Consider the following 21,783-nt stretch of genomic DNA (forward strand, 5'->3'; position numbering starts at 1 on the left):
AGAGTTTGTACCGGGCCACGTTTGAATTTATTGGTGGTCCAACTCATTAGTGCTAAGTACTCGTGTAATAAATGTAGGGATGACTGCATATGGATCTGGAGGCATTGCAGCTGGTGTGATCGATTCATAAAATTGTCTCTAGTTTATTTACATTTCTTTTCCTGTCAGAAATTAAAAACTATAATTTAGCTGACACCCACTTTCCTTACTGCTTAAAATGGACTTTCTCTTGTTTGTCAGATTAGTGTCAAAATTTAAACCTAACAAAATAAAACTTGAGCTGTTTTCTGCACAGAGAAACATCTGCCTATTAATTTAAAGCTCGTGCACAGTGTTTCCCAGCACTACCACAATCTGGTGGCATACTGCAGTGGTGGATATCAAGATGAGTCACATCAGCTAGCAGGCAGCTGGCAGGCTTGCAGTATCAGCCTATCCTGTTAATCTTCCGATTAGTCTTCACTGATCCCATCAGGACTGCCTGGATCTGGGGTGCAGAGCCTAAAGGTTTATCCCACAGGACAGCCCTCCCTCTCCCTGATCATTACACGTACACACAACGAATGCGACTGACGCACAGGGAACACACAGCATAACCTAATTAGTTCAACTTTTTCTAATGCTGATCAAGAAGCAACACATCCGCAACACAGAGCCCAGAGACCCACTGTCCCCCTGCTAACATATCTGGAGCTCCAGCTGTCTTCTGTTTCAGGAGGGTGGTGGCTGTGAAATGTGTCACAGAGGTCAGACCCTGAAGTTAAAGGGGGCAAATTCTGTGCTCTTCTGACACTGTGGTAGTGGGAGTGGGGGGGAAGGGGAAGCAGCCGAGTAGTACGCCATGACAAACTTCAAGGCTTCTTCAAGTATGGGGGCACCGGGAGCACACAAACACTCAGACATGTGTGAGCACCCAGTTACATAGCTGCTGTACGGTGGATGTAAGGCCTGAGAAACATGCCAACATCCCACAGACATCAATCAGAAAGTTAAACTCAGATTCAGTGCAACAAGCAAATTACAGACTAATGTGAATTTTATTATACAAGTTAATAATCTCAATTTGTGTTTGCTTAAATGACCCACATCCACCTATAATCGTGCTTTTTGTTGTCTTAACAAGGTTGATCATGGCAGCTAGTTCAGTGTTTCTTGGGTAAAGACTGGATACAGGAAAGAATCAACTTACTGATGGGAAAAAGGAATGCTGGAGGCAATTACCTCCCCTGACTTTCTAAACTTGGGTCAAAAGGGGAGTGGCTATAAACGCCTGGACACCAACAGAGGCAGACCTCTGACCAAGCGGGCCTTGTTTCACTCTCTCTCTCTCTCTCTCTGTAGCCACTAAGTTCAACTGGTGGAAGAGGCCATGGCTGTTTAAATTTACAGCACAATGTCATTCTGTGTCATGAGCAAACTACAATGTGTGTATTCATCCACTCCGAACACATAAGAGGACAGTACTGTTAATACTCTGGCCATTTTTAGCATATGAGGCAAGAAATAGCAAAATGTGTCACTGTAAAATAACCACTTCTTTCAGACCTAAAGTGTACAGGTGGTTACACACCTGCTATCTTTAACTGGATGATCTCACAGCAGCAGTAATTATGAGCGGTGTCAGCCAAGATGCCATTTACTGTTGCTGAACGTGTCTGGCAAGCTCAACAAGAATATAATACTTACTTGCCAACTAGGAAACTACAAAAGGTGTTTTAGCCAACCAAGTTTAATTATGCTAAAACCTGTAACAGGACATTGTTTTCTTAGAATGTGTTCACTTATCAATAAACTGGAGCAACCATAATGGCTGAAACTGCTCTAATTCTTGATTGCTTAAAAGATACACGTTAAATATTTTCATTTCGTAATTTTAACTTAAAAAAAAAATCCATTCATGTACAGCAAAGGATTTTTCAGCTGTTAGGGCAAAGCTTGAGGAGATCTGAATGAAACGGTCTGGAATGTACTATTACACTTTTAGGGGTTCGTGGATGTTATGTGGAAAACGCCATATATCTGCTTACACAATTTACTTATTTAAGTACATATATGTTCATTTTCATTTAAAACGCTTACTTTTAAATAATTACGTAGGATACATTTCAATAGCTCCTTTTTGTACACGACACAGGATCCCAACAAGAAAAAGAACACCCCTACTGTGGTAGCAGCTTGGACTGTACCAAGATGATGTTACGAACAGCCCTTTAAAGTCGCTCCACTTCCCAGATGAACTAGAGCGCCGCCACACAGTGAGAAGGCACGGACTGACAATCTATTATGTCTGAAAATGGTCTCTGTTTAGAAAGGCGATTTAAGAACACTAAATTTTTGACTGTGGGATGCTTATGGACGCGGAATCCAAGGAGTTATCTTTTTATTCACTTAAATGTAGGACGTGGCGTCTGCGAATACTCTTAAGTAGCCTAGCTTAAATTAGGTTAAAAGAAACGTGCATTTTTATTATTATTATTATTATTTTGCTCAGACTTGCGAAGACAACAGCGGCAACCTGGACTACTCTAGTGAAACAGGAATGATTTATCCTCCCGAAGGTTTATTCTACATCGAAATGGACCAAGCACCAGGTAAGTTAGGGTTAAAACCAGCCATTATCTGATCTGCGGGGGGTCGGGGAGCGTTTTATCAATGCCCCGCTTTCTTCTTCTTTTTTTCTTATCGGTTAATATCTGTTAGTAAAGCTGACATCTGAGAAAATGCTGTGCAGGTGTCGGCAAAGCGTTGCAATGGTCAGGTCCTCAGTGCTGCGCTCTCCCAGTGGCATTGCCCAGGCATGCATAGCGCAATTCACTTGGCAATTACGTAATACCTTTCGGAGAACCAGGCGCAGTGGCTTGCCTCTTTTCTTTTGTCTCGGCACATATGGCAAACTTTGACAGGGATGCACGGCGGCTTTGCGTTGTCCCACTAAACCTAAACGACACGTACCCAAACGTGTGCGGCAGAGGAAAGAGTGCATTTTATAGAGAATATAGTCGCGAGTGCGTTAATGAACGACCGCTTTGTTCTCCACTGCAGCCAGCCGTGGTTAATTTGCTCGCTAGCTCAGAAAGTAGGCTACAGGCAGCTCGTCTCATGACTTAGCTCCGATAAACTCGCCTGCAGCTTATTTTGTAGCCTGTTTTGCTTTTGCGTTGTTACTGCGCCGAAAACGTTTAGCGAATGTGCTGTAGCCGATTTGAGTTATGTTAATTGGATTTGGCCAATTGATTAGTAAAAAAAACTGCGTCAGAGTCCTTAGCCTTAATACATTTATTTAATTTACGAATAGCTATACTAAGTGGGCTACAGTTAATTAAGTAGCTTACAGGAGAGGTTTATGAGAGCTGAAAATCTGTGACGACAATACAGGGTGTAGGAAGCACAACAAAAATGAAAACAGTGGGTCAGCCAGTTTGTGTTGTGTGCGTTTCAGACTTTTAATTTGGCATCTTTTTTTAAATAATTTCTTGCATGCATTGCTAGTGCATGTACTAGTGCAAGCATGTGGCGTTTGGAAGCCGGTGGAGTGTTTTTTGGCAGGACTCCGTGGAAGGAAGAGGAGGGGGGAAAGGTGTGCAGACTTAAATTTTTTTGCAGAGTTCAGGAGCCGCAGCGTTTCACTGAACTGCTGCACCTGTCTTTTGTTTATTTTTGAGGTCAGGAGGAGGGGGTGGAAGGTGAGCGGATGGTGGGAGAAAGCCACACTTTCCCCTGTGTGAGGGTGCTCTTGTATTCTCCCTAACTGCCTCGTGAAAGGCACTTTTGTCCTGCAGTGAAATATATCGCCCTTCACTCCTCTTGATGCGGTTTCCCCTCGTTTTTCATTTTTAAGGAAAACGCTTAGTCTTCAAGCCAGAGTCACGGATCCCCCCCCCCCCCCTCCCTCTTCCTCCCTTCAGGGTTGATGGAAAACTTATGATCTCTAAGCTCGCAATGGTTATAAAATGAAAAGGGTGGTCCAAGAGACTCAAAATATAATTTATAGCCTATTAAATGCCAGTCATGCAATTCAGGACAGTGCCAGAGGCAAACTTTAGAGAATGGACTTTAATTTATTTCACAAGAGTTGGATACTGGTTAGTGTATAATGGATTTTATAATTAAAGTATTTGGAATAATTAATTTAAAAAAACAAATTTAATAGTTAACTCATAAGCTACATTTCTATTTTTAGTAATGACAGCACTGAAGATCTTGGTAATGATTTGGCAACTTGGAAACTTGCCCGGGCATGTTCTCAGATCTTGTCAGGCTTCATCAAGCAAGGGTGTTACAAACTGTGTGTGCCTCATTTGCTGGCTGGATGGATGGGGAGGGGGGGGGGTCATAATATTGAAGGGGTCGTGTTTACAGTAACTGCTTAAGTAGATCTTGTGGCAGATTATTGTGTTAAATTCTCTAAGAAAAGAGGGGAAAATTTGCATTTCATTCCATCCTCGTTTTGTCTTTCGCATGCAGCTCTCCCTCCCAGGTCAACAAAGCCACCATCTTCCACCATGAACAGCAACTGCCTTTCGCCTCCTGCGCATTCGCTACAGGACGCTGAATGGTACTGGGGTGACATAACAAGGTAAAGGATGAGAACATCCGCAGTCCTTCAGCAAATATCCCATCCTTTCAAAGGTCTCGTGTGATGTTTTGATCGTTAAACATATTGGCACGTTGAATTCCGTTAAGCATTAACTGACTTCCCACAGGGAGGAGGTAAACGAGAAGCTCCGAGACACACCTGATGGCTCCTTTCTGGTGCGCGATGCATCCACAAAGCTGCAGGGAGACTTTACGCTGACATTAAGGTAAGATGAAGAGAAGAGGAGCACAGTGATTCCAAGCGCAGCGCTAAAAGAAAATATTAATGGTGAGGTTTAAATTGTATTTTGCACTGATCTAATTTTTTTTCTCTACTCAAATTTTTAGAAAAGACGGGCACAACAAGCTGATCAAGATTTACCACCGTGACGGGAAGTATGGCTTCTCAGACCCTCTCACATTCACGTCGGTGGTGGAGCTCATTTGGTACTATGAGCACCATCCGTTGGTGGAATATAATGCCTCACTGGATCTGATGCTTACCCATCCTGTGTCCCGTTTCCAGCAGGTTCGTGAGTAAATACAAATGTATTTCTTTTTACTTTATAAACACAAGGATACGCGTCGTCTAAGCAAATGAAATTTCTGCGTTTAGGTGAAAGAGGACAGTGTGGATGTGACTGGAAGAAAGCTTAAGGAGGTCCACAGTCAGTACCAAGAGAAATCAAAGGAGTTTGATCGTCTCTACGAAGCCTTCACAAAGACCTCACAGGTTAAAAATGCAGCCTTTTTAAAATAAAATAAATCTTTTCTTAATGGTCTGATTTACTTTTAACAAATGCCTGAGTCTTTTCTGAATGGATATACTCTGTATGACACAGGAGATCCAGATGAAGCGCACGGCGATAGAGGCTTTTAATGAGACTATGATGATCTTTGAGGAGCAGTGTCGTGAGCAGGAGCGCTACGGAGAAGAGTTTGAGAGAAGCAGCCATTTGGAGGGAATTGACAAAGATTTGGAGAGGTACTTCATTGCACAGTGGCCGGGGGGGGGGGGGGGCTCTTAAAATGTGGGTGCATTTTGCACATAAACCCCTAAACTCTGGTCACACCTGTGACCTGTCCTTTCCCTCATCAGCTTTCTGATACACTACGAGAAGCTGAAGTGCCGTCTCGCAGAGATCTATGACAGCAAAATTCATTTAGAGGAAGACTTGAGGACGCAGGTGGAGGATTACAGAGAGACGGACAGGAAGATTAACAACCTGCGGCCAGACCTCATCCAGCTACGCATCATGAGAGACCAGTACCTCAAGTAAGTGGCATCAGAATATTGTTTTGTGGCATTTGTGGTAACAATCATTAGGGATTATGTTTAGTTTTTCTTCTTGCAGCTGGCTTAATCACAAAGGCGTACGGCAGAAACGCATAAATGATTGGCTGGGGGCACATAACGACAGCCTTGATGAGTAAGTTTAAACACATTCTTTATTTTAATATAAAAACATTAATTTTAATTAATAAATATAACTTGTTAATGGAAGACAGAATTGAAAGAGACATGACAACCACCCTCTTTCTTTCAGTACGTATGTGCTAAAGGGAGATGAGAAGAATTTGCCACATCAGGATGAGACGAGCTGGTTTGTTGGTGAACTGAGTCGGACGCAGGCAGAGGAGATGCTTCAAGGCAAAGTCCCTGGAACATTTCTGATCCGCGAGAGCAGCAAACAGGGATGTTACGCCTGCTCCGTTGTGTAAGTCCAGCATTTTGGCCCCAAAAAATGGAATCTGTTTGAGATGCTTGTTGCTCTTGATTTGATCACATGACACTTACAGATGTCCTTCTTTCCATTAAAGCGTAAACGAAGAAGTCAAGCATTGCATGATCTACAGCACACCGCACGGATACGGCTTTGCCGAGCCCTATGATGTCCACTGTTCACTGAAAGACCTTGTCCTGCACTATCGCCTGCACTCATTAGTGCAACACAATGACGCCCTGGATGTGCGGCTGTCACATCCGGTGCACGCCAAAGCTGCAGCCACACCTTCACAGCACGCAGAGGAACAACACAAACTGATACAGACTCCAAAACACACATCGGGGATGGCCCCTGCCGCTCCGGAGATGTAATCCAGTGGTGACAGACAAAAGGACATGTTTACTGCGAGAGACTGCATCAGGGTGCATTGTATAGAATTTTTTTTTTTTTTTTGCACTACAGTGATTCCAACGGTTTTATGAATGGGATTTCACAGAAGTGGAACCGCAACTTGAATGTCAGCTTGAATTATTTTATTTTTATTTTTTTTAAGACTGTTTTAAGCTTTCAGCTTTTTTTTTTTTTTTTTTTTTTGTACTTCATTTATTGCCATTTGTTTAACACACACCTTTTGGGTAGGGGTGCTGACCACCTGAGATCTACTCACTGACGTCAGGTGCTGCACTTTTTCTTTAAGCCAAGAATTCACATTGCTAGAGATGTTTTGAGTTAAACTGTTCAGTTTTTAAAATTGGATTAAATATTGGATTATTACTACAAAGTGCTTTTGTGGGGGTGGGGTGGGGGAATGGTGTAAACATGTAGTTTCATCCAGGTGGTTTGGAGGGCCAAGTAATTTTTTTTTTTTTTTTTTTTTTTTTTTTTGGGTAAAATGCCACATGAATTTGTGAAACATTGCGGTGCATCTTGGTTATTTCCACCCCCCTTTTTTTTTCTTTCTTTTTTTTTTTTTTTTTTTAAATAAACTGACATTCATATACAGTGGATAATTATGTAGCATTAACATCCTGTAGAATACCATAGTAAGAGCATATACCCATTGACCAAAACACTAAATATTGAGCAGAACTACATCCCTGTTTAGTCCAGTAATTGCATTTGGGCAAGGGTAGGGCAGTTTATGTACACCTGCTGATCAAAACGTAATCTGAAGTACTGTATGTTATATTCTGTTACTCAAAGAAGTATAAGCTTTTTGTATTCTATATATATTTTTTCTATAAACATGCCACAAGATGAAAGTGCAATCCAACAGTATTTCTATTGTTGCAATGTATGATGACGGTGGTGGTGGTGAAGGTATTGTTGTTGCAAGAGGTTGACATTTGCCACAAAAATGCACTCTTTAGTGGCCTCCAATGTTTGTGTGAACTGCCAGAGGTCCGGAAGTATCCTGCCTCAATTACTTGAACTGTGGCATTGCTTGAGCTATGAATGTTTTTTTCCATGACATGCAGCCTACATAGCTTAACAGGAAAGGAATCCATGTTGAACTTGGCACATTTTTCGAGTTTGAGGACAATAGACGCTCTGTACAGAGACACAATAAAAGTGTATTTCTAAAGGTTGCTTTATGGAAGTAGGTTGTTTAAGCCTCTTAAAATAATCAAACTTCACTGGGGGACTGAGGAAATTCCTCAGGTGACGCTAAGCAATGTGAGATCCTGACCTTTTTCTTGCTGAAAGACAATAAACTGATGATGGTTTTGTCAACTAATTCGAGTCTGTTGCTAACACTGTTCAAGAAACACTTTTTAAAAATTATTATTCACATTAATCATAAAAAGGTTGAAGGCAGCTTTGTTATTTTTCTAAGTGCTGTTAAAGTTCCAGTGACCAAAACTATGCTTAACACTAACTTACGTTGGGTTTACAGTCTTTACTGAAGCCGTGGTCGTCCAATGAGCTTATCTTTGAGTTTGCCAAGGTGGGAGACAGCGAGGGCACTGGAGGACACGCTGCAGACAGATGGGAGAGAAAGGAAGCGATAAAGACAATAGCAGGATGTGCGCAGGCTCTTCCGTACTCAGCCTGACTGCCGTTGAGTCACTCCAAAAAATTTTTTAGGAACATGCTTTGCATGGCTCTCACATGCATTTTCAAATTTTTGATCCTTCTGTAAAGGAAAAAAAAGGAAATTAACATTTGGTACTTGAGAGCAGCTTGGGGTTTTTTCCTTCTAGGTTTATCACACAGTCGGCATCACCCCTGTCTGACAATTACACTGAATTTGCTAATTTCACCAGTGCAAAATCCTCAGAAAAACACATGTATTGCCACTGGGGTGTATGATGATAATGTTGACCCTGGATGACACCACCACTGGCCACCTGTGTGACCACAGCAACAGGTGGCCTCTTTCAACCATCACAGAAGGTCTGTGTTAGGTAAGGATTAATGAGGTGCAGAGGGCAGGGATGTACTGGGGGAGAGTTCCAGGCCACGGATTACTACCTCTTACCCGTGTCAGCATGGAGAGTGGGTGGACACGCAGTATGCAAACCTGGCTAGGACTCACCAGACGCAGTGTAGCTAGATAGATAGCACCACAGCCCTCGAATGGTAAGAGTCACATCATGTCTCATTCACTCCAATTGATTTTTTTTTTCACCAATTGCATATCATGGAGCCTTGCTACCATTCCTGAAATTTAGCAACATACCTGTGGCATAGAGATATAGCAGCACAGAAGTTTGAATTGCATTTTCAAAATTTAAGTTGTTTAAAAAACAAGAACATATCTGTGGATTATTCACCAACAAATTGGTAGATTTTGGATAGGTTAACTGATGTTAGATTAAATCACAAAAACTCATATTAGCAACCAAGAACAATTGTTGAGTAATTGCAAATGACTTTATCTTAATGTTATTTCATCCAGCATTATGAAATCAAGCTCCAAAACTTGACTTTTGCAGGGTCAGTCAAGTGAAATATTACCTAAATATAACAATTCTATTTATTTTTGTTTATATAGTGCCAAATCATAACGGCAGTCACCTCAAGGCGCTTTCAACAAATGTATTCACGGTGGGAATTACCTAATGTTATAAAATAACAATTGCATAACATAAATGAGAAACTATTCTAAATGCCTAAATAAATGCATTTGATTGTATTATCTATGTTATATTAATCCTGTATTGTGGAATCAGTATATATTGATTGCACAAATTCAAGTGACACTTGACACACTTTAACATCAGCAGCTAATTATCTCCAATAACTTGAGCTGGGTAATAAAAACTACACCTCATCTGATGATGCATTTACCTAAATAAAGATTTAGCCTGAAGACTGGGCTTTTACATCTTTCCCCGCTTCTTACTTTTGTCATAACCCGAACATTAGGCTTTGCAGTGCTCTGGTCTTTGTTTGTAGCGCTGCCTCTCTATATTCACATATATTCCAAGTGGCCGCTAAGCACTTCCGTAGTCTTACTATTCGAGGGCTCTGGATAGGACAGAGTGTACCAATGAGTCACCCTCAGGCGGCTGCTTGAGTGTCCCAAAGACAGGGAGAGGGTGGGAAGAAAAATATGTGGGGCAGGAAGGAGAGGGGAGAAAGTGCAGGGCCTATTTCTCTCACTGCTGGTTATTAAAATGAAGGCTTGAAAGGTCAAGCTGGGCCTTTTCTACATTTTCTTTGCACATAAAATACACTGCCACATGGCTATGACCCCAAAACTATAAGCTTTTATAGCAGTTTGGCTATCACTGCTAACATCTACTTTCGCCTGGCTTCCAGCTATAAGAGTTGAACGTATGTAAAAACCCAGCCCCCCCTACATATTTTTACTCAGAGGCCCTCTCCCTCCACTTTTTTTTCTTGTCAGCACACCTCAGTGCTACAACTCGCTTACTAGTTCTCAATTTAAATAAGTCCCGACTGGAGTAGAGGGGGGGTAGCAGAACGAATTACCTTTGGAGTCACGCCTAAAACACACACACCATCAACTGTCTTGCAGGCTTTCAGAAAAAAAAGGTTTTCGCTTTCAGTTTGCAGCAGCCAATCGCGTCGCTCCTCTCCTCTGTCTCCGTCCGATTCCACGGTTTCACGCTACGCGATCAGCCAATGGCAGTCCGAGACCAGCCGCAGGTTAGCCAATCAGCAGTCAGTTGCTATGTTGGAAGCAGAATCGATAAGAGGGATTTTTTCCCCCTCTCTGTTTTTTTTTTACAAGCTCACAATATAGCTGGCTTATAGGCTGAAGGCAGGAGATCCTGTTGCCTGCCAACAAGCATGTAGGCAACAGACTGAACCATTAAACACCATGCAGACACATTTCCTTTGATACCGCCACAAATAACAGCTTAGATGTCACTATGCTGTGTATGTGTCTGTACACACACACATACATCTCAGGAAGAAAGTTAACAGGTTGGATTCCCGACCCCCACTGAGCTGTTGAAGTCATGGAAAAGAAAATTGTTTGAGCCTGGGCGAATTATGGTCAATGATGCACATCAAAGTTTCTGAGTGAAAATGATGTTGTGAGTTTGTCCCTTTTTTTGTTTTCCCCCTCTTTCAGTACTTTTTCCTCCAGTGACTCGGTCCGTCTAAGGAGAAAAACGCCCCATATTGTTACAAATCCAAATGTATGCAATGCTATACTTGGTGCTGTACATATTCATCACAATATTAAGGTCAGTAATTTCTGGATTAGATTGTTAAGCCATATGTTCTCCCAGTGACCCAGAACGGTCGAGATTTCTTGCTGTGGGCTACTGGTATGTGTCCTCAAGCAAAATGTAAACAAAAATCACACTAACCTAATCAGTTTGGAAAAAGATGCAGTTATTGTATAAGTTAACCTGTATTTGAAGTTGACTTTTAGAAACTGAAATCAAACTTTAATGATTGGATGTGCTCAGTTGGAAATAGCATTAGTCCTGGATACAAGTTGATCTAAAATAACGAGTTATTATTGGCATATATTTTGCTATAACTGAGTGACCTCTGGTAGCTTTGATTTGAACAAAGAGACTCGGATCGCACTGAAACAGGAGCGGACACTGATCCAGCTCAGACACAGGGATGAGACACAATCAGACACAATGCTGTTTGTTGACAAACCATCAAGATCCAGAACCACAGCCAAATCAGATTTTCAGATACCGCCTTAGACCAGGGATGGGCGATCCCTCCAGTTTTAAAACAGGTAGAGCAGGACGCCCTCAGCGACAGTTGGGGTGATTTTCCTTCCTCCTACTTCATGCAATATTATGTTGTGCTATTTCTTAAGGGAAGGTGGGGGTGGGGGAATCGTTTCTAAAGCTGGACAATCTCATTGTGGTACTTCAGCTCTCAAATAGATTAAAAAAGAAGAAAACAAGAAGCAGCAGCAAGGCACGTGGCCAGAAAACTAAAGTGGCACAAGACTGACAGACACTGCTTGGTCTGAAAACATAAGGCTGATGATGATGATGGTGGTGGTAAAGGAACGAAGGAGTTACACACAAAGACTGCAGCAAGAAGGAAAGTTCACTATTAAGTATCTGCTACAAGTTAGAAGAATATCACACAGATTCTCCCATCATCATAGGGAAATCCCTTGTTTTGTGTTATCGGGTAAGCTTTTAATCTGAAGCCCTTTACTCCTATATGCAGCTTTAATCTGTCAGTTTCATTTCATAATGTTTTTCTTTCTTGGTAAAAGAAAAAAAAAGGATAGAGCCCCTGATGAGGGAAAAAAGTCAGACACACTGCACTTAAAGTGGAATGGCAATTATGGTGAGCACTTTCCATAGGATGACCTTCGCACTATTTACTTTGTCTCCCACGACATGGGGAAATTCTTGGTACAGTCACCGCAGCGGAGAGACAGGATGACCAGAGAAAACAATGATGACAAGCAAAAAACTCTGGAGGGGGAAAAAAGAGGGACTTAAAAAGAAGAGCATTTTCACACACTGTAAGAGTTTTCAACCAGAGGAAGTATGTCATCATATTCAAGTTCATTTTAGTACCTCACCTTAAACCTTAAAACCTGTTTTACAAGAGACACCTCCCCAGGCAGCAGGATGGAGAACAAAAGGCACACTTTCATGCGACAAATACACCTCTGTCACACACACACACACACACACACAATTCATTTTCATGATTATTATTTTATATAAGAGTCTAAACTTCAGCCTGGATTTTCTATGAATGTCTGATGGGCATGTTGAGTGTGCAGGGAGCATGTATGTAACATGTACCATCTGTGTTGGAGGCTGCTGTCACACGTCAATGAAACGCTAATGAGGCTCTTGAATTGCAAAGTAGCACAGATCACCTCACGACTGCTAAAAATGAAATAATGTGACTAACACACCAAGTGGAAAGTGACAGAGGGAGAAAGAGCTCACTGAAGGATGACAAAGAGCCCTATCTGATAAATGGAACACTATATGATTAGTATTTGACTGGGATAAATATGTTACACAGTAAAAGAAAAATAACAATAATAATAATCGGGCAAGGAAAATGACCTTTAATGACAATTCAGTATTTCAACACCAGAGAACTTTTAAACTTTTAAAGAGCCACTTTAAGTTAGGATATACAAATCCCTCACAGGTCATAGCACGATAAAGAGACTCAAGGAGAGAATTAAAGTTACATGGAGCTGTTTGTTTTCTAAGCTTCTTCAGTTTCAGGTTTTAGCTTTGTCTTATTGGTTTACTCAGAGCCAGTTTAAGTTGTGTCTAATAAGCTAGTTGTTGAGCTAAGGTAATGGTTACTGTGGAGGCCCTATAGGGAACCCTGACCTACTGGAAATTTAACAGCGCAGGGCAACGGGAGGGAGTTCCAGCAAGCCGAGGGTGGATCTCAAAAGCTGGCTAGGCTGGCACTTTAGACTTTTTAATTGGCTGCAGCCACGACATACTCTCTTGTGCATCACAGGGTGTTGAAAGAGCTGGAAATACTAGTTGAGTGATGGGTGTTAGGAGACTTGTATTTCAGGTGTGTAAGCCCAGTGATCGTTACCGTTTTTTTTCGCTTTTTTAACTGTAGTTCAGATGCACTTTTTTTCAGCAGACACGGTTAAAGGGCCCAGAGTCCCAGAGTGTATGTACTAACAGTTTTCCAACATAATACTTAAACTAATCTGATCCCAAGATAAAGTAAACTGGGCAGCCCAGTGAGTCTGACAGTGGGCTCAACCGAAAGAGCTTAAAGCCTAAAAAAATAACACTGTACCGGGGGACAAATATGTAGGAATATTGTGATAATTTACGTTAGGTTGCTATGGCCTATTGTCAAGGACATGCCGCTCCTTCAAAGCCAACACTGCCACCTGGCGGTGAGTGCTAATACAAACCTGACCTGAATTTGGGGCAAACTGGTAATAACGTTTAAATTAATTATTATAATTAGACTAAAATAACAGAGAAAAATATTTGTGTAATTTAAATTGACTCAAAGATAAAAACTTGTCGGTATCAGTGGTGCAAATTAAAAGAAATTAATTTTTTCCCCTCTCGTGGATCAATTAGTTATGTCTGGAGATTCAGACCAATGCAGTCGGTCCAGGAAAAACGTATTGACAGCCTGCAGGCTGACGGAAGTTGCCTGCATCCTCATCAGCAAACTTAAGGGTGAGTTGCCAGTAAATGCAAAATAAACGCTGCATTTTTTTATTTTTATTTTTTATTTTTGTACTTCCGTCAGTAATTCTCCGTCTGGAAAGGGACTGGTCGAGTATTGGTACTGTCGTGCAGACTATGATCACTGACAAGCACCCTAGCGAGCTGCCAGACGGCTAACATGCCCGGCAGGTGTGTGTGTTACAGATCATATAACAGCAGTGGGATGAGTGGCGACTATTTTTTTTAATGCTTCGTTATGTTTTCCTGTGGAACCACAAAGAAGGGGAGGTTTACTCTTATTTGTCTTTCACCGGTAGCCGATAAATCAGAAGTTGCTGGTTACACAACAATGCACTGAGCCTCTGTGTTTTGGTTTTGTGTGCTGTGCTTTTCAGGCCCGAGCCTCACAGGAGAGGAGGATTGAGGATACTGGCCTCCATGGTAAAGCAGAGGTACCTTCGCTGCCATGTCCTCCATCTCTGTGTCGACGTCCAGTGGATGCTGCCGTAATCCTGGTGCAGCTGCCATGGCAACCCAGGGTTTAGAGCAAGCTGTGCTGGCTTCAGATCGCTACGCCAGACTCATCCTGGCCCAGATGAACAAGATGCGCCTCCGCTCCGACTTCTGTGACGTGGGGCTTAAAGTCGGCGGCCGTGTCTTCAAGGTGCACCGGCTAGTGCTTGCTGCCAGCAGCCCCTACTTCTCTGCCTTGTTCGCTGGTGGGATGAGGGAGGCAGACAAAGAGGAAGTGCAGATCCTTGGAGTGGACACTGATGTCTTTGAAATCTTGCTGGAGTTCATATACACAGGTTTGCATCAGCCCTGATATCCCCGTCTTGAACTTCTTGAATATTTGTGTTGTTTTGTAGCATTCCCAATCTCTCAGATATACTTTCCCTTCAAGACAGCAGTGTTACCTGTTAAATGCAAATTAACTAATTAAGGCTGTTAGCAGATATTTGGGTGTGTTTGGAGACTAGGAAAATCTCATTCGTGTGTATCTTCTCTCTGGTCCTGACTAACACACCTGCCTCCTTTCCAACATCAATCTCTCTTCAGCAGCTGATTCATAATCCAGCAGCTAGGCTTCACACTGCATCATAACAATCCTGATTTCTGTCCATTGACAGACTTTACCGATCACATGTAAAGCACACATATGGGTATGACCCTGAGTTACAAAGCAGAAATGTTGATCCTTCGCAAGAAAGTTTGCAGCGTTAGATCTACAGATAGCTGTACAAAGTCATGGCTTAAATGTAAAGGTGATTGTATTTCTGCTAACAGGTCCTTTTGGGGTTTTTATCTTTTTAATGTCAGTTTTTGCTCTTTTATTATATTACATTTTAAATTTCATTTAAATTTGGCTTCCAGTTTGGTTTTCTATGTCTTTTTTTACCTTCCTTCTGCTTTTACCCATCTGTCAGGGCTCTTTAATAACTAATTTTTTACAGTGATATGTAAATGTAGGCACTTATTTGCTCAGTCTCTTTTTTCCTAGTTGGAAATGTGCTCTCTTTCTGTTTAGGAGTGATCAGCGTCACTGTGGAGAATGTTCAGGAACTGATGGTGGCAGCCGACATGCTGCAGCTGAATGAGGTGGTGTCCATCTGTGGGGAGTTTCTTAAGGGTCACATGGACCCATCCAACTGTGTGGGCATCTTTCAGTTCCTGGAGCAGATCGCCTGCATGGACATGCTGGAGTTTACTGAGAACTACATCCATGTTCACTTCCTAGAGGTACACACAAAAAACCAAGTCTGTGTTTTATTTTCTGTTAAAATGAAACAGTATCATCAATTTCCATCAGCAACAACATTTATGTTACTTAAACTCTTTCTGTAGTTTCCACATCGAACGTTCACAAATCGACCCTCTCGACCGCTTCCCCTCTAGGTGTGTGTCACTGATGAGTTCAGGGGCCTGTCAAAAGAGCAGCTGGTGAGACTTTTAAAAAGTGAGGAGCTGAGGATCGAGGATGAGTACCAGGTTTTTACGGCAGCCATGGAGTGGGTTCTCCAAGACGTGGCAAAGAGGAAAAAACATGTGGTAGAGGTGTTGGAACCAGTCCGCTTCCCTCTGCTTTCCCCACAGAGGCTGTTCAAGTACATAGAAGGTAGGAAACTTGTGACATTCTTCCTCCTGTTGCATTTAATACTTTCAATGTCGTGTGTTTAATACATTGTTTGAAAATTTGAAGTAACTCCTGAGATTCAAAGCCTCATTTTTTCTTACATTTTTAGGTATTACCGACTTCAGCCTGCGGGTGGCACTGCAGACTCTGCTGAGAGAATACACTGAAGTCACGAAGTCCCCCAAAGAAAATAAGATGTACAGTCAACTACAGCCAGCCAAGATGAGACCCAGAAGAAAAGCCAGGAAATACCTCTATGCCATAGGTTTAGTATCTTTGCTGTGTTACGTCTAAGTGGGGTGGAGTAAAGGGTCCCAAGATTTAAATTAGTCTTGCAATGCAGCAGATCTGATGGTGGAGCTTTTCTTCTTGTCTCATGTCAGGAGGCTACACTCGGCTGCAGGGCGGCCGTTGGAGTGACAGCCGGGCGCTAAGCTGCGTGGAACGCTTTGACACCTTCAACCAGTACTGGACCACCGTGTCGTCACTGCATCAGGCCCGCAGCGGGCTAGGAGTCGCAGTCCTGGAAGGCATGATCTATGTGGTGGGAGGTGAGGGAGAGAGAGCTGGGAGTTTGCTCTGCTTTAAATAGAGAATTAACTTTAATGAGTAGAAATCTGACAACAAATGGTCTTTTCTTTTCCTTACTAGGGGAAAAAGACTCGATGATTTTTGACTGCACAGAGAGATACGACCCAGTTACGAAACAGTGGGCCGCCGTGGCGTCTCTGACTTTCCCTCGATGCGGAGTCGGTGTCTGCCCCTGCCACGGAGCTCTGTATGCACTCGGTAAGGGTCACACTAGAACTGGAACACACCACCTAGTGGTTTAAAGAAATTCTAAGAACTTAGAAGACAATAGAAAACACTGAAAGTGAAAATTTAAATGCACGAGTTCTTGCTGCAGAAGTTGAGGTTGTGCAATACCACATTGTGAAAGGACAATAAAATAGCTTAGTAAGTGTAATTAAATCATAACGGGCATCATGGGAGTATTTAGGAGAAAATGTGCCTGATTTAATTTCACTCACAAACATAATAGAGAGATGTGGCAGTCTGCAAATGCAGAGTGAGAAAGGGCTTTCTTACAATCCGGGATGCTGCGTAAAATATAAACATAAACAACATGCAGTGATTTGTAAATCTCAGTAGAATGCAAAAAATGTATTGTATTTAAAGAATGCTTCAAAAATATTTTCCCAAATAAGTGGTGAGATGACCGACAAGTGGTGACACTTTCTTCTGCACAAACTTTAAGTCGTGTTTTTCCTGTTCTTCTGCAGGTGGTTGGATTGGCTCTGAAATCGGAAAAACCATGGAGCGATATGACCCGGAGGAGAACAAGTGGGAGGTCATTGGCAGCATGGCTGTTCCCCGCTATTACTTTGGCTGTTGTGAGTTCCAAGGTGTGTCCGTCCCTTTAATACATTTAAACAAAATAAATGCATCTGTATAATCAGGCGTAAAAGCTTTAATCAGATTTGTTATGCAGAAGAAAGAATATAACGAGAAGTACTTGCACTGTTTTCACATTTCTCTTTGCACGTCACCACCTGAACCCTCAGTTCTGGAGGTCAGCTCTAAACGCAATGGTTTTTACCCAGGCTTCATTTACGTGATCGGAGGGATCAGCGACGAAGGGATGGAGCTGCGCTCAGCAGAGGTGTATGATCCCATCTCGCGTCGATGGAGCGCCCTGCCCGTCATGGCCACTCGACGGGCCTACGTGGGCGTCGCATGTCTCAATAACTGCATATATGCTGTGGGCGGCTGGAACGAGGCTCTTGGTGCTTTGGAGACAGTAGAGAAGTACTGCCCAGAGGAGGTAAAGAGCCAAAATAATCTGTTTACAAATTTTAACAGATGCTCCAACGTTCTCCTCACGTCTGCAAACGTCTGTCCGCAGGAGAAATGGGTGGAGGTCGCTGCGATGTCTACGGCACGCGCCGGTGTATCGGTGTCGGCAGTAAACGGGCTGCTGTATGCGGTTGGAGGAAGAGCAACCACCAGAGACTTCTCCGCACCCGTAACGGTAGATTCCGTGGAGATCTACGACCCTCACCTGGACACCTGGACCGAGGTCGGCAACATGATCACCAGCCGCTGCGACGGCGGGCTGGCTGTGCTCTGACAGACGGGAATGTCCTGCACCTGAATCATTCACCAAACACAGCATAAACTGGAGAAAAGCTGCACCTTAAGAGACATACAGAAAAGTGTGTTTTGGTTTAAACAGCCTTTCATATGTTGTCATAGTATTTATACATGGATGTCTCCTTTTTGTTTTTTTAAATTAATCAATGAATATGAACATGAAAGCACATTTAGTACTGAAATCTGCCAAAATGTTCTTTTTACTGTTACATGACTCTCCTGTGTCCTTATTTTCAATTCAGTCACAACGTTAGAACAATATATTTGAAGGCACAGCTATCTTGGTGATGACAATTATTTTTTATAGAAGTTCTATTTTTGATGAACCACAGAGGGTTTTTTGAAAGTCCCGTGGGGCACTAAGAAAACTGCTGGCGGGTGATGAAGCACTGTTTAGTTTCTTTTAAAGAATTTTTGGAGGGCGGTGCATTACCACTCCGAGCCCTTGAGCCTAGTTGACAGTAGAACCACATAAAACCTATGGCTGCATTAAGTTTAAAAATTTCTGTGGACTCGAACAGCATGCCAGAGCGCTCCTTTTCATTCCACTGGATTATTTATGTACATATGTTTCTACTAGTGCCTCTCCATCGCTGTTTACACTTCATTCCGAGCAAGTAAAGACTGCTTTATCATTTCAGATTTGTACTATCTGATGTTGAGGTGTGCAGCCTATCGCTTAGAAATATGTTCAGCATCTTTATGGTACAGCATCACATTTCCTCTTGTTTTCAAGCTGACCGAAGTGGTGCCACAGCACAGCTTCTTTTTATCATGCACAGTTAAACCTTTGCAAAAACACAATACTACACCACACTGATAATGCTGCTTTTCAGACTTAATAAACATCGCAAAACAGTTATGTGTATGCTTTATTTCATTTTAACCTTATTCCCTTCTTTTTCAGTGTAGTTAAAATGTAATAATCCCCTCTGATAGTTCTGTGCAAACACCAGCATGCAGGAGGACATTACTCCCCGATATCCTAGGTGATGGTACGTAGGTGTGTTGGGTTCATTTGTGAACGACCATGTTAGTATTATTAGATTCGTTGCACAGACGTAAAGCTGTTTGAAGCAGGAAAGTTTTCTTCTGTATTGTGCAAACAAGCGAACTACAGCAGTCACACTTGCTGTAATTACACTGGACGTCTCACTGGGATTGTGGCTCATCTATTTGGAGCCGATGTTTACAAAACACTGAGACTGTAAATGTGGGATCACTTACTTCCAACTCTGCTATAAAAACTCCAGTGTGTCTGTTTAATGGACAGCCATTTCTACCTAAATGTGAACTTCAGTTTCCTGTTTTCAGCTGACAGGAGTGCCACTCGGTGTGGTCTTCTTCTCTTGTAACGCATCTGCTTCAATGTTTGACATGCTGTGCGTTTAGAGACACAAATCTCGATACCTTGGCGGTTACTCATATCAGTCCGTCTGGCACTAACAACCATGCTACGTTCACCTTTCTTCCCCATTCTGATTCTCAGTTTGAACTTCACGGGCCTAAATTAATTCCTGCCATGTGATTGGCTAATTACCGGTATATATCTACATTAAAGAACAGGTGTACCTAATAAAGTAGCTGGTGACCTTAAAGTTTTTAAATGCAAGAAGAATGAACACCTTTATGTGACTGACCGGTGAGAAGCAGCTAAAATTAACAACAATCCGATAAATAATTAATGTTTAACACAGCCGAGGCAGCAGGTTAGAACTCCTATAAACAAAAGCACATGAATTTCTACAGCTGTTTTGACTAAAAGCTGCCTGAAGCTCGATTTTTATTATTTCAACTTTTCCCATAAAAAAAGAGATGTTTAAATAATCTGTTTAAACACATGTTCCAGAAGAGTATTTTTCCCCTGTGTTTAGCGCAGCAAAGAGCATGATTCTGCATGTGTTAAAGGAATTCTTAAGCCCATTGTTTGTTCTTTGCTATATTTAGGTATTTAACTCACTCCTCATGAGATGGGAATTTCACCAGATATTTTGCAACCCAGGAAACAACTGCTATTTATTTTCAAATTATTATATATTATTTACATAAGAGCAAAATTGGCTCATTCAACTGTAGCACCACAACGACTGTCTGCAGATGTTCACCTGATGTTTTCCATTCTTATGTTCATGCAGTTAAAGAGACAAACTATCCTCTTAAAATCACTTCTAAGTCTCTATGAACTTCTTCTCTGGACAGAGCTTTTTAAGCACCAACGTGGCCACCAGAGAAAAGGTGGCAACCAGAGTGAGAACAGTTCGCATGGCTTTGAACCAGGCAGGGTAGCCAGGCAGAAGAGTCAGGTCGTAATGCAGTGACAGGCCCAGTCCCATTACAACAACTAGAGCTCCTTCAGCTATGTTGTCCCTGCAGAGCAACGCCAGCCAGGCCAGAAGCGACGGCACCACACTGTTACCCAAATTCATCCAGTCTGGCTGTGCGGGACTACCAGCTGGGATGGCAAACCCCCAACGGGCACCTCCCAGGAACGACACTATAGAAGCTCCGTACACCACTTGAGCATATGCCACTTCAGGGTGGAAAGATTGTGTGGCAGCCATGAGAAAAGGGGCAGAAATAAAGGGGATGAGACCAGAAAATCCCAGGTACAGAGCTGGTTTGGGAGCCTTGGCGAGGGCTCTTAAACTGAAACCCTCTTTGCTGTCACTTCTCTCTGATTTGCCTCTGGAATCCTCGTGGCAGAGATGTGATGTGTGCCAGCTCACAGGTTTGATGTTCAACAGTCTGCTGGTGGTAGATGGTCTGAATGACATAAAGACAGAGGAGGCTCGAGTGTGAAGCAGCACAGTTTTTGTGCTGTAGTTTGGTAATCTGTTTATTTGCTGAAGACATCTCCATACTGGAACCTGAAACCATGCACAATCACAGAACATCATGAATATTCTGTTGGCACCTAGAGAATTATTGCATTCGTTAGTAGGCATGATATATTTATCAAATGAAAACTTTTACTATTCTTACCCCAGACAAAATACGTCTTCCAGAGACGAAGCTAATCATATTCGGCGTGGAAAAAGAATCACACTTACACAGCACATGCAATCTGAAGTTTCAGTGACGAGATACACCCTGAGCTAACGTTGGTGCAGCTAGCATTAACCTCAACCTGATGTAATACAAGGCTGTGCTAATGTAACAACCTATAAACCACAGGATTTATAGTTACCTAAACGTTATCATATAAATGTTAGTCAGAGAACGGTTTTCAGTGGCCACCGAAAACACAAAAACATATAACAAATTGTGAGAAAGTTCATATTTCATATGCTAAAGTAGAGGTCGTTTGCTTGCCGTCAGGATATCGGCGCTCGATTAAATGTCTGTCTCTTAATATTTTTAGCGGAACCAGACTGACTCTGATATCGACTGGATTGGCTGTCCTTGGCGGGGAGGTATTATGTTGCGTTCAAGGTTGCAAAATCCCACATTGTTTACTATTATCGCCGTTTTCTTTGAATATTTAGAAAAATAACAAAGAAACATAATGTTGCATCTTTAGACATTTGTATATTTTATTTATCGGAGTTTATAACAATTACATCGAAGCCGCACTGTTTAGCCTGCTGAGATGAAA

At 42.2% G+C, this 21,783-nt stretch overlaps 4 protein-coding genes across 8 annotated transcripts in view; 2 read left to right on the forward strand and 2 right to left on the reverse strand.

The window, feature by feature from the left end:
- Positions 1–10,388, reverse strand: part of LOC309694270 (SH3-containing GRB2-like protein 3-interacting protein 1) — a 34,417-nt gene extending 24,029 nt beyond the window's left edge. The window contains exons 1-2 of the mRNA XM_082514211.1: positions 10,245–10,388; positions 8,187–8,281 (exon numbers count right to left, since the gene is read on the reverse strand). The gene's annotated coding sequence lies outside the window, so the exon portion shown is untranslated. The remainder of the gene's footprint in view (positions 1–8,186; positions 8,282–10,244) is intronic.
- LOC309694269 (phosphatidylinositol 3-kinase regulatory subunit gamma-like) lies at positions 2,181–8,040 on the forward strand. Of its 2 annotated transcripts, none has more exons than XM_082514210.1 (11): positions 2,181–2,263; positions 2,492–2,591; positions 4,465–4,576; positions 4,704–4,802; positions 4,924–5,104; positions 5,192–5,308; positions 5,418–5,560; positions 5,675–5,851; positions 5,931–6,005; positions 6,123–6,293; positions 6,397–8,040. In XM_082514210.1, exons 2-11 carry the CDS (start codon positions 2,540–2,542, stop codon positions 6,671–6,673), a joined length of 1,404 nt encoding a protein of 467 aa, XP_082370336.1. In that variant the 5' UTR covers positions 2,181–2,263; positions 2,492–2,539; the 3' UTR covers positions 6,674–8,040. The 2 variants fall into 2 exon arrangements, with proteins under 2 accessions (XP_082370336.1, XP_082370335.1); XM_082514209.1 differs by having other exon boundaries at positions 2,219–2,394.
- A 2,670-nt stretch (positions 10,389–13,058) lies between the features above and the next one.
- Positions 13,059–19,046, forward strand: ipp (intracisternal A particle-promoted polypeptide). Of its 3 annotated transcripts, XM_082513515.1 has the most exons (11): positions 13,766–13,909; positions 13,983–14,089; positions 14,296–14,709; positions 15,429–15,640; positions 15,797–16,016; positions 16,144–16,299; positions 16,418–16,585; positions 16,686–16,823; positions 17,318–17,440; positions 17,639–17,859; positions 17,941–19,046. In XM_082513515.1, the coding sequence occupies exons 3-11, from the start codon at positions 14,367–14,369 to the stop codon at positions 18,163–18,165; spliced, it is 1,806 nt and encodes a 601-aa protein (XP_082369641.1). In that variant the 5' UTR covers positions 13,766–13,909; positions 13,983–14,089; positions 14,296–14,366; the 3' UTR covers positions 18,166–19,046. The 3 variants fall into 3 exon arrangements, with proteins under 3 accessions (XP_082369642.1, XP_082369641.1, XP_082369640.1); XM_082513516.1 differs by lacking the exons at positions 13,766–13,909; positions 13,983–14,089 and adding an exon at positions 13,059–13,274; XM_082513514.1 differs by lacking the exon at positions 13,983–14,089 and having other exon boundaries at positions 13,770–13,909.
- A 1,131-nt stretch (positions 19,047–20,177) lies between these two features.
- Positions 20,178–21,696, reverse strand: LOC309693898 (transmembrane protein 69-like). 2 transcript variants are annotated; one of them, XM_082513523.1, is made up of 2 exons: positions 21,239–21,696; positions 20,178–21,055 (listed from the first exon to the last, which is right to left on the reverse strand). In XM_082513523.1, exons 1-2 carry the CDS (start codon positions 21,245–21,247, stop codon positions 20,357–20,359), a joined length of 708 nt encoding a protein of 235 aa, XP_082369649.1. In that variant the 5' UTR covers positions 21,248–21,696; the 3' UTR covers positions 20,178–20,356. The 2 variants fall into 2 exon arrangements, with proteins under 2 accessions (XP_082369649.1, XP_082369648.1); XM_082513522.1 differs by having other exon boundaries at positions 21,171–21,696.
- Between the last annotated feature and the right edge of the window lie 87 nt (positions 21,697–21,783).

The sequence above is a fragment of the Aulonocara stuartgranti genome (assembly GCF_965226115.1).
Source record: "Aulonocara stuartgranti genome assembly, chromosome: 18".
Taxonomy (NCBI): domain Eukaryota; kingdom Metazoa; phylum Chordata; class Actinopteri; order Cichliformes; family Cichlidae; genus Aulonocara; species Aulonocara stuartgranti.